The sequence below is a fragment of the Orbicella franksi genome, chromosome 7, assembly GCF_964199315.1.
Source record: "Orbicella franksi chromosome 7, jaOrbFran1.1, whole genome shotgun sequence".
Lineage (NCBI taxonomy): Eukaryota > Metazoa > Cnidaria > Anthozoa > Scleractinia > Merulinidae > Orbicella > Orbicella franksi.
The window spans coordinates 12,799,253-12,810,248 of record NC_138151.1 but is presented as its reverse complement, the minus strand read 5'-3'; the positions used below and the strand labels follow the sequence as shown (position 1 = coordinate 12,810,248).

General features: G+C 40.6%; 1 protein-coding gene and 1 pseudogene across 1 annotated transcript in view; both read left to right on the top strand.

Moving 5' to 3' along the window:
* Window positions 1–3,711: 3,711 nt before the first annotated feature.
* LOC145491953 (uncharacterized) overlaps window positions 3,712–10,996 on the top strand; it is a 9,528-nt gene continuing 2,243 nt past the window's right edge. Inside the window, exons 1-7 of the mRNA XM_081471255.1 lie at window positions 3,712–4,053; window positions 4,416–4,766; window positions 4,974–5,220; window positions 5,992–6,326; window positions 6,833–6,919; window positions 7,795–8,017; window positions 8,108–8,325. Of these exons, the coding sequence (XP_081327381.1) occupies window positions 3,880–4,053; window positions 4,416–4,766; window positions 4,974–5,220; window positions 5,992–6,326; window positions 6,833–6,919; window positions 7,795–8,017; window positions 8,108–8,325 (1,635 nt within the window). The 5' untranslated portion in view covers window positions 3,712–3,879. The remainder of the gene's footprint in view (window positions 4,054–4,415; window positions 4,767–4,973; window positions 5,221–5,991; window positions 6,327–6,832; window positions 6,920–7,794; window positions 8,018–8,107; window positions 8,326–10,996) is intronic.
* The window catches only part of LOC145492881 (uncharacterized protein KIAA1958-like), a 2,426-nt pseudogene continuing 353 nt past the window's right edge, over window positions 8,924–10,996 (top strand).

Genomic DNA, 10,996 nt, shown 5'->3' with positions numbered 1-10,996 from the left:
AAATGGGGTTTTGTAGATACCGTTCGTCAATCGTTGATTAACTGGCGGTTGGCGAGAGGTTGTTTTGAATTTAGTGGCCGTTGCAATTGTGGAGAGGTGGCCGTTGTAGAGAGGATAAAATAAGAATGAACGCATGGGCTATCCGCCGGGACCCAAAAAAGTGGCCTTTGAAGCTAAAGAGAGGTGGCCGCTGTAGAGAAGTGGCCGTAAGTGGAGGTTCTACTGTAGTTGTTTTACTTTTAGCTGATAATGGAGTGACTTTGCTTATCTTTTCAACTGAATGAAGAACCATTATAAATTTTAAAAAAATACGGTTTTCCAATCCCTATAACCTTTAAATACCTCCAGCCTACAGATGTACTTCTGTCAGGTAGAGCCCGCCTGTAGTCATTATAAGGAGGGACAGGATTTTGTTCACGTAAACGTGTATATTTGTAAATTCTCAGCAAGGTGCTATCGCCCACCGTATTACCAAACCAGAGCTTAGAACTATCAGGGAATCGAACGCTAGCATACAGTTATCAGTTGAAACAGTGTAAAAGTAATATTTGTCTGTGTTTGCACAAGGAAATGGTGGTAACGCTGGACACCTTACCCTTTACGTCAACAAACGAGTACGTGGAAAAGTGGCTCTGAAAACATGTGCAGGAAAAGGAGCCTCAGCAGCTATTAATGGCAAGGGAGGAGAGGGTAAGACAGCAAGTAGTATCAACCATGACAGTTGCGTGTTAGAACAATAAAGTTCGATTTGCTGAGTTCTCTGCAGATCAGCTCCAGGTTGCTCGAAAGGTGGATAACGCTGTCAACCAGATAAATCATTATCCAGCGGATAGCGTGGTTATTCCCTGGATAGCGATTTACCAGGTGGACAACGTTATCCAGCCTTCGAGAAACTGGCTGCCATGTGTTAGATTAATGAAAAAGCAACCCGAAGGTCGTGGATTCGAATCATACACCTGCACGAGCCTCAATTTTGTTTTCCATTGGTGGAATGATCGTGCAGAAATATGTGTTGTTGTTGGGTTTTTTTTTTTTTTTTTTTTTATGTCCACCAATATTTATCCCTGGTTTAGACGTATGTTACCTGAGGTGCATAGAGATCAATATAAGAATTACGAAAGTCTGCGCTGACAATTGAGGCTCTTTTGAGAAAAATTTAACCTAACAAAACTTTTCTTCTTCTCCAAAAAAACGAGCTTACCAACCACGAAACTGATATGTAAACGTTAACGTCGATCAATGTTTTCGTTATTAACCTTACAATTATCTGGATGACATTTCATTGCATCTTGAGTGTCAATACGTCCCTCCACCCGGATTGTAAAAGCAATGCTCAAACCTTAATATCAAACTTAATTCAGGCGTCGTTGTTTCTCAAATTAAAATTCCACTGCTACTTTCTTCAATAATTGAACAGTTTGTAAATCTCAGAATTTTAAAACTGCTTCGTTCTTTGAATTTTGCGATTGTGTGAGTCATCTCGGTCAAAGCTTGGTTTCCAGCGGCGCGTGCACAAATGAAATTTCCACCTCTAACGTAAATTTTGCGTGCAATGGTAGCGGCAAGGACGAAAATGAGTCCACGTCAAGCAAATACATGAAAACGAACAGTTCAACAACTAGGAAATTAATTGCAACATAGCTTGTGATTTCTCATGCGCTTTTCTCTGTGGCGCGCTCTAAGTGCTTCTATAAATTTCAAAAGGATTTTTCTCTTTCGTTTTCAAATAAGACTGTATAGTAAGTGTACGGTGGGATATTTCACTGGTTTGGTATATACTAAAACAATTTTTGACCTATGTTTCCGTAAGATAAAGCTTGTGGATATTTACGGAGCCACCTTGCAGTTCGGTACAAAACCATACTATCAACAATTATTTTAAAATTAAAAATTAAAAAATTGAACATTCATAACTTACAGCATTTTTCTTAAAACTATCTACGATACTAAATTATTTACAATATATTTCGTATACAGTTAACACAGCTGACATATTCTTTTTGCGTATCATGGTTCTAAAAGCTGACAGTAGCTTGACCAATCAAATTGCGACCGAATACTTGCACAGTAGGCAAAGATAAAATATCTGGGGTCCTTCACTGGCTATTGTATGCGTAAAGAGTAAAATAAGATATTTTGTTTCCAAAGCGTTAAATATTTTATCTTCTATCGTTATTTTTTTGCTTAACACATTTATGTATAAATGTATCATTACAGCACTGGGTGCAATAGAAGGTCTATTCTATCTGCTAAAGTCAGTTTTTGTCTGGAGTGCTTTTCAGGTGGTCTTGGAAGCCAAGGCGGAACGGGAATCGAATGTAAAGTACTTAAGCCATGTATCAACCCTATGATGTGCCTCCCACCGATCTACAACTATAACTGTATAAAAAACAGATTCACACCTGCAGCAGCCAATGGGGAACCCGGGACAACTGGAACTGACGGGAAAAGTTGAGTATTGTACTGGAAAAATTGTACCAATATGACCTTGAGAGCTGGTCTGCAGCCTTCTACAATAACAGAAATAGCAACAAACTCAACTTCTCGTTGTACTGTAAATATAAAACACTTAAAAATATAAGAATGAAACTGGCCAATTTTGCAAATTATATTTGTATAAAGGAACCAGGCAACTAATTTCTGCCCTTCGCTTCAATATTGGGTGCTTGATCGCCAAAACTTACTAAGATCAAACACAGCCTTGCCGACACCCACACAGTACAAAATACGTTTAAAAAGTACAATGGAAACGCTAATTAAAAGTTGGAATTTCAAACGTTTTACAATTCCGTTGCGACAGCTAACTGATAGAAATTACCACGCGAGATTAAAAACTCACTAATGTAGAAATATTTTATAAACAGTTTCAACCAACAGGTGTTTTAAAAATGCTTTCGTCTAGATTATTCCAAACTTTAGCAGGCACACTTCGTGTATTTTTGAAGGTACTGAGTTAGCACTGTGTTGACCAAAAAGGCAGTGCAATCGCCCTTACAGTGGCCCTTTAAATGCAAACACCTGGCAAATACCTCAAACCACAGCACCCTTTTTTATCGGGAGGCAGCGTGGCTGAGTGGTTAAGGTGCAGGACTTGAAATGTGGAGGTTGCGGGTTCAAGTTCCACTCTGACCACTAAGTTGGAGTTGTTTCTCGGTAGACCCTAGTTTCGCTCTTCGGTCATGTTTGTATATAGCTGACTGGTCTATGAGCCTGTTATGTTTATTTGAAAGATTTCTTTCTTTTAGTTAAAGTGGCATGCTAGCTAGGTGTAGCTAAGCCCATTATCCACCATAAACAACAACAATTGAATTTTTTTTTTTTTTTGGAACCTCTACGTTACTTATGAATCTCAGTCTATATAAATTATGTTGACATTACAGCCCCAGACACTCCTGGCTCAGACGGTGAAGTGACAAGCGCCTACATTCAGAAATTCGAACTAACTACCAGCGCAAAACAGAAATATCCACTGGTTTTACTGAAGTTAATGAAGAGGCGTGCCGAAGATCTTATATGGGCTAACGATATCGAGATGGGAGAAAACATTTTGAAGTTCATTTACCTCGTCACGGAGAAGAGAGACGATGCCTCCTCTATTAGAGAAGGTTAGTTCTAAAACTGGTCTATTGTAATCTGAAAATGTTTTTGCAAACGTACATTTAACAGTATCAATGCACATACACATATAGGGGTACATAAAGAATAATACATTTCACAAAGAAAAGCTTCATTTTTCCTTTTTTCATTCCAGTTGCACAAAGAAGACTCGGCTTTCTAAACAAAGATGGAATTGACAGATTTGGAAACATTAAACTGTTTGCACCCCTAAAGAAAAGTTCAGCCTTTAAGAAGGAGGTGGAATCTGTTAGAGATGTCGCCATGTACTTCCAAGGAGCTTACAATAATATTAAAGATACAATGAATGAGCAAGATAATTTAAGAGAGGTATTTAAGGCACTGCCAGACACAGCCACTGTTCAAGTACGTGCGCAGAAAGCAAGACTCGAAGCGGCTAAAGAGGTTTCCATTAAAGAGAAGGAGCTTTATAAATCAGTAAGTTTCCTGCTCTCATTTAAGAAATAGAAAACACATTCGGTGTTTTATCGAGTTATAGAAACACGACTAGAAGTTTGGGGGAAAAAAAGAACTGCTGTGGGAACACGAGCCATAGGACAGGCCTTTAGAGTTTTCAAATATCATGATTAGTATTCTAATTGCTCGAGCTTTCATCTGATTACGAAAGAATAAGAATGAGGAAATTTCGAACAATAAAGATCAATTGGCCTGCTCTCAGCCAATCACAATGAAGTAATTTTCTCGGCATTCGTATAATAAACTTGGTAAACCTGAATTTTAGAGAAAGTTTCCAGTAACAACATTTAAAAAACTTTACTTTGTGTAACTTTATCTTATAGAGTGTCACCAATTTAGAAGGACGCATGAAAAACTTTCTGTCTCAAATAACCAGAGTGCTGCCTGATACATACGAAAAAGCACAGTTTAACACGGCCGACCTAATCGCAGTGCTTAAAGGGTTGACTGGATTCGTTAAGGGTATTGCAGGAAAAGATCCATTTGAAGTCATAGACAATGCTTTAGATGTGGCTGGTCATTTTGCATCAAAGTGTTATACCGGCACCTTAACAGAAGTCAAAGATAAAGTCAACAAATGGCTGAAATTTGGCAAAGAATACTCCCCTCTCGACAACCCTAATGATCTGGATTTTGAGAAAATGGACGTAGCATCTGTTCCAGAAATAATGAAGGTAAGTTGAAACCTGCAAGATGTAAATGACTAAAGAAAAGTTTTACATAGTGTAAACATTGCGTTAAAGGATTCTGTGTCAACTACGAGTAAAAATGACGTCAGTAAAGAACTTCTGAAAAGCCGTTTGTTAGTTATGAACTTTTGTAGGACATAAATATAGTTTCGGTTTTAATATTCATTTTTATCCATCAATTAACCATGATAGGCGGACTTGGAAATGAACAAAGAGGGACTTGCAGCGGACCTCGTTTGCCTGCTGGAGGAGAGGGCACTTCCTCGAGACAAGGCAAAGTTGGAGGAACTGATTGAAAACTTTTTCATTGCTGGTGCTGCAAGGATTGATCTGATTGCCAAAATAATGACTCTAGACAACGACATGGGTACATTAAACTTTGATATCGATAATTTGGAAGACACAGCGACTGCCATTGAAAACCTTGGCAACTCCCCAAGTAAGGATCATAAGTGTGTTCTGGTAAAACAAAAGCATGATTTCGCTAAGTAAAATACGAAAGGCACCCTGTTGAATTGATAAGTGAGGGTAATTGGACCGAGCGGAGTACAATTCGGGAGTAAATAATTAGGTGAGTAATTTCAAAGTAGGACAAGCGCGCAGTGAGAGGCCCATTTGAAATGGCGAGCGGTGCATGACTCCCTGAATTGTTCGACACGAGGTCCAATTACTTAGGCCCCGTCCACACGTATCCGGATATTTTTGAATCCGCAACTTTTTCTTTCTGGATTCAAAAATTTCCCCGTCCACGCGTAGCGTATTCAAATCGAATTCGCCTGTCCACACGCGTCCGATGGTATCCGGATTCACTCTAGAGAAACTAGGCACGTTTTGCCACCATATTGGTTTATTGTTTGGTAAGAGACTGGACACTATTTTGCTACATAATCGGATTCGAAAATATCCGGATTCACCGTCCACACGTTATCGGATTCGTTGCGGATTCATTTTTTTCCACCCTGGAGAGCGGATTAAAAAATATCCGGATTCGCTGCCGAATTCGTCGGATGCGTGTGGACGGAATCCGTATCCGGAAAGAAATAGTTGCGGATTCAAAAATGTCCCCCCGTGTAAACTCTTCAGGGGACTAGTCGCAGAGACTAGTTCCCTCGTGTGTGCCAACCTTAAAAGCCACAGCAGCAAGCGTAAACACGGCACGCAAAAGCGACACCTGAGCGAATTCGTTTACCCTCCTTTTTTCTTCTCGTAGACGCGCCAATTGCTGAAAACATACAGCAGAATTTTCTCGACGACCTCCTGCAGACCTACCGGCAAATGGAGACACGCTTTGCTAAGAAACTGTACAGTTACTACAAAAGTTTCGAGTTCCAGTCGCTGTGGGATGTAGAAGAAAAAATTGCTGAATACCAGAGACTTGCGAGCAGCGCGACAGACACAGCTGGGAAGCTTCAAGGAGTTACTGAGCTGCAGAAAGCCATAGCCAAAATCGATGAATTGGAATCTTCCGCGCAGAATTGCTACACTAGCTACCGAGTTGAAACTGATATTCATAAATGGTCTTTCGATAGTTCCAAGGACGGGACGGTAGGAAGCTACGTTACATTCCATTGATTTTACAATCTATATGGTTCTATTGTAGGGCTCTAGGAGTCAAATTTTCATCGTTATGTGTGAAAAACTAGATTTGCTTAGAGAAAACTGTCACTTAGTGCGAGAGGCGAGGAAGTTTCACCTGTCAAATTACCTTCAAGAAGTTTAAAAATTGGCTAAGGGAGAGAATTGTTAATTGAGTATTACTTCCCGTTAAGAGATTGCGTTAACTTATTGAATTCACATTAGTTAAAATCTCTCGAGGTCTGTCTCCAGAGCCACATTTTTCTCGTGGGAAGGCTTCGCACGCCAAGAGTGGCAAGTAGCACTAAAGACGAGAGTGTGGGACGTCCAAGGAAAACAAAAATCAAGTTTAACTGGTCGAAGGCGCTTTCTTTTGGATGTCCCAGTACCCTGCTATTTTTCCAGTATGGTGGACTTTGTACCACGTGACCGATTGCTACAAAAGGCTCATTTTATTTTTCTTTCTTCCATTTCAGCTGTTTGATGAGCTTTACAACGGTCAGACAAGATTCACTTTAAAAATGCCAGAAAGCGGTTCTATGTATAACATGCGTCTTTTGAAGGTACCAAAGTTAATACGGTCGCGTAGCTATAGTGTAAATCAAAATTCTTTTTTTCCAGTATCTCTATACACAAAGTGAGACAAATTTTTCGCTGCCGTCTTTCTTAACTCTCGTGATCGCGCGCCCTTATTTTGACGAAGTTAAGGTTATGTGTCAGACATTGGCTTGACCAAAACATTATACACAACAGACTCATCCGAAAATACCTAACAGCCTCGACGTCAGGCTTCTACTGTACACAATCATTAGACCTGGTGTTCTATCTCCAGTGGTCCTATAGAAATTCTTTAGCAGATCCTGAAAGTTCTTTCGTGTTATGGCAGTTGTTCCCTACTTCAATGCAAAAGAGTAACTTTGCTGATGTTTCAACTCTGTAATGAATTTGAAAATATTCACCGACATCGGCAAAAAGAAGGCTTCACGATTTTAACATGTTTCGTAGCCCTCCTCTGCAAAACAATGGTGTGAAAAGACGAGATCCATCGTAGTTTCACGATCGTTACTGAACCACAACATGAAATTTTTCATGCTTTTTGTATGAACGTGTATCAACGTGCTAGTTTTGTTACTTGTCACACTTTGTATAAACACAATATATCAGGCCTTAATGATGTATCACTTTGTAATTCCGAGTTATCTTGTGCCTCTGTTTCAAAACGAGTCTTCGTGCAGAACCTTTCAAATGAAAACGAGTTTGATTTGCATGAAAATGAACCTGCAAGTATAACACATTTTCATATGAATGCTTTCGCACGAAGGCTAGTTTTGACAGGAGGCACAACGTAACTCGGGAATGGCTTATTTCATCAAGGCTTCTCCGCAAGAAATATATAAAAAAGACTAACGACACCAGCATTACAATGTATATGTTATAGATGTACGTGGAACTGTACAGCGATGGCGATCCATCCCAATATGAAAATATTCCAGCCAAGGTATACCTGAGATTACGACATCTGAGTGCTTCGTACTTTAGAGACGGATATGGGAAAACCAAGGAGTTCAGACAGAAATTGGTGTCAGAGCGAACGTTTCATTTCAACCGTTTCGAAATAACGGACAGAGAGAAATGCAATGAGAGGAAGAAACAAGGCGAGAGTAAGTATTTTAAAAAGGTGCTATGTAAAGACCATTCTTCCCTCAATATATCACAGTAATACTCAATTTAGGGACCGGTTCTATTTCCAGGGAATCCTATTTACTGTATGGACAAAAACGACCATCGCTTAAAATCAATGTGCTGTCACTACCTCAGCGATTTTAAGTGCGAGGGAGAACTCCAGCTTGGAGCAGAAGCGTGCAAGAGTTTGTTTGGAACGTACGAGCTCTCCATTCCAATTGACGATACATTGGATTGCACAGGCAGTAGTGATGTAGTGACGGATAAAAATTGCAAGGACTTTCAAGTAAGAGTCGTTATGGCCAAAAGCAGAGTTTACAAGTGATATAGCCGTTGTTAACATAAAATATACCCCATGAAGACATATTGATCATTGCAGTTATACACACAACTTAAGCAGTTTCGAAATTAAAGCCTGAAAAAAAGATTCAGGCTTGAATAGGAGGCAAACCCGTGACCTCTGCGATACCAGTGCAGTGCTGTACCAACTGAGCTATCAAGCCAACTGGGAGCTGGTCATGTTGTGAGTTCGTAATATAATAATTTACCCGAATATGGTGAAGAATACAAGCGAATATATGAAAGTTTACGTATTTTCAACTTCGGATAAAGATATGAAGACATGATTAATCGTAACACTTATACACACAACATCGCAATTATATCAACAACGGAGACCATAGAAATAGTTATTAAATCCATTTTGAAATCACTGGTTATCCTTGCAATGTGATTGGCTCTCAGCGGTATGATTTATTCACGAATCGCACTGTTTTTTGCTCGGAATCGCATCTTTTTCTCAGCCAATAAGAATGGGACAGTAAAACAAACCAACCAATCAGATTTGAAGGCTTTTTCAAATTAACCAATCACATTGCAGGAAAATGAAAGACAAAGAAGCCATTGTTTGGCAAATTTGGCAACTTTTGTTGCCATTGCCAAAACTTCGCTAAGTTTGAAGAATGGATGAATTTAATTACTTACAGTATCCAAATGATGATGACCAGCTCCTCCAGACTGAAAATCAATTTTTCCGAGAGTCGTTTCCAACTTTCAGTATAGTTTGTGACGATAATTTTGGCGATATTTCTTTACCATCAACTGAAGAAGCTCCGTGTGATCCCGAGTCCTGGAAAATAGAAAACACAACAACAACTCCAGAGGTAACTGATGAAGTAGACGTCTCGAGGTTTCCTATAGTGTCAAGCGATGAAATACAAGAGCTGAATCCTGTTGCAGTGAATAAAAATACGTCCCGCTCTACAAAACAGTGGATGAACGTGTTCCAAAACTGGGCAAAGTCCCGCCATCTTGAAAATGTCAGCATCGAAACAATACCGCCGGAAGAACTAGACATGGTCCTGACAAAGCTCTACGCCGAAGTGAAAAAAGGGGACGGAGATGATTACGAGCCAGAATCACTGAAAATCATGCAAAGTGCAATTGAACGTCATCTAAACGACAAAAACTATCCACTGAGTATCGTGCGATCGAGAGAGTTCCATAACTAACAAGTCCTCAACGCGAAGGCACTTGCTCTGCGCCAGCAAGGAAAGGGTAAGAGACCAAACAAAGCACAGCCACTAACACCAGACGAGGAATCTGTCCTGTGGGAAAAAGGTCAGTTGGGCGATTTCAATGGAAAAGTACTGACCAACGTGAACTTTTAAAACTTGACTGAACAACCTGGCTTACGAGGTCGCCAAGAACACTACGACGTGTATGTGGAGGACCTTGTGATAAGACAGCAAGAAGATGGCACTGAAGTCGTTGAGTTCCGCGAAGGTGGTCTGTCAATCAGGCGAAGAACTACACCTCAGGTTATGTATAGCACCGACGGTGGAAAAAGTGATCCAGTGCGGCCCTTCTAGTTTTGGTTGTCTAAGCGACACAGGGCCCCTACACCAAAATTCGAATAGGACAAAACACCATCGGCAATATCATGAAATCCATGGCCTCCTGTCTCAAGACAAATAAGAAGTTGACGAACCACAGCATGAGGAAAACAAAATTTGGTGTCAAAACTGAAGAATTCTGGTCAACCGCGCAATGTCATGTGCCAAATAACAGGCCATGCACGTGAATCTTCCTTAAACGACTACGATGAAATAAACGAGAACCAAAGAAAAGAACTGTCTCATATTATCAGTGGATATAAAGAAGTGCAAAACGAAAAAAGTCCAAACGAAGTCTCCAACCAAACCAGTGCTAATGAAGCCTCAAATCAAGCGCTTGCAGGCTAACGCCAACGAGCACCACTGGCTCCTATTCATCACGTCCAATAACAAGGCCAACTACATGTGCATCAGGCAATGATGGGCTTCAATCCTGGTTTTCAGCCAGCTCGGGATTTCTACGGCCAAGCTTTCCTTCGCAGTTCCAGTACAGCATGGCTGCTTTCACTTCTTCTGGCATCCCCATTCCATCGCCGAATTGCACGGGTTGCGCGTTCAATTTCTGCTCCAAAGACGTCAATGAGAAGTCAAAACCACAGAAGAAACGAAAGGCTTACATCATTGAGTTGGACGACAAAGATTGAACTTTCAAGAGGACTGTTTTGTTTTGCTGATGACTTGAGCAAATTTTAACCGCTTGAGATGGAACGTGTTTTTCCCTCGTTAAGCCTGGCTCTCATATCCCGCCGACCTACCTGCGACGTAGTCGCCGGCTGCAACTGACAACGTTCGGCGATCTGTCCCAGTGGGTCTCCGGCTCATCTGCGATGGATCGCCGACATACTCAAGTTTACTCGAAATGCAAATCGAATTGCGCAATTTTCAAATATTTTACCTGTAAATATGGATCCAATCGTCTTACTGGAGTACGTTGCGTCCGCAGATGATGTTCACATAAAATATTTTTATCGCCGACAACCGCCGACAACCGCCGGTTCGCCTACGAAGTTGAATTCAGCTCAACCTCGCAGGCAAGCCGGCGTTCAATGCCTGGGATAGATT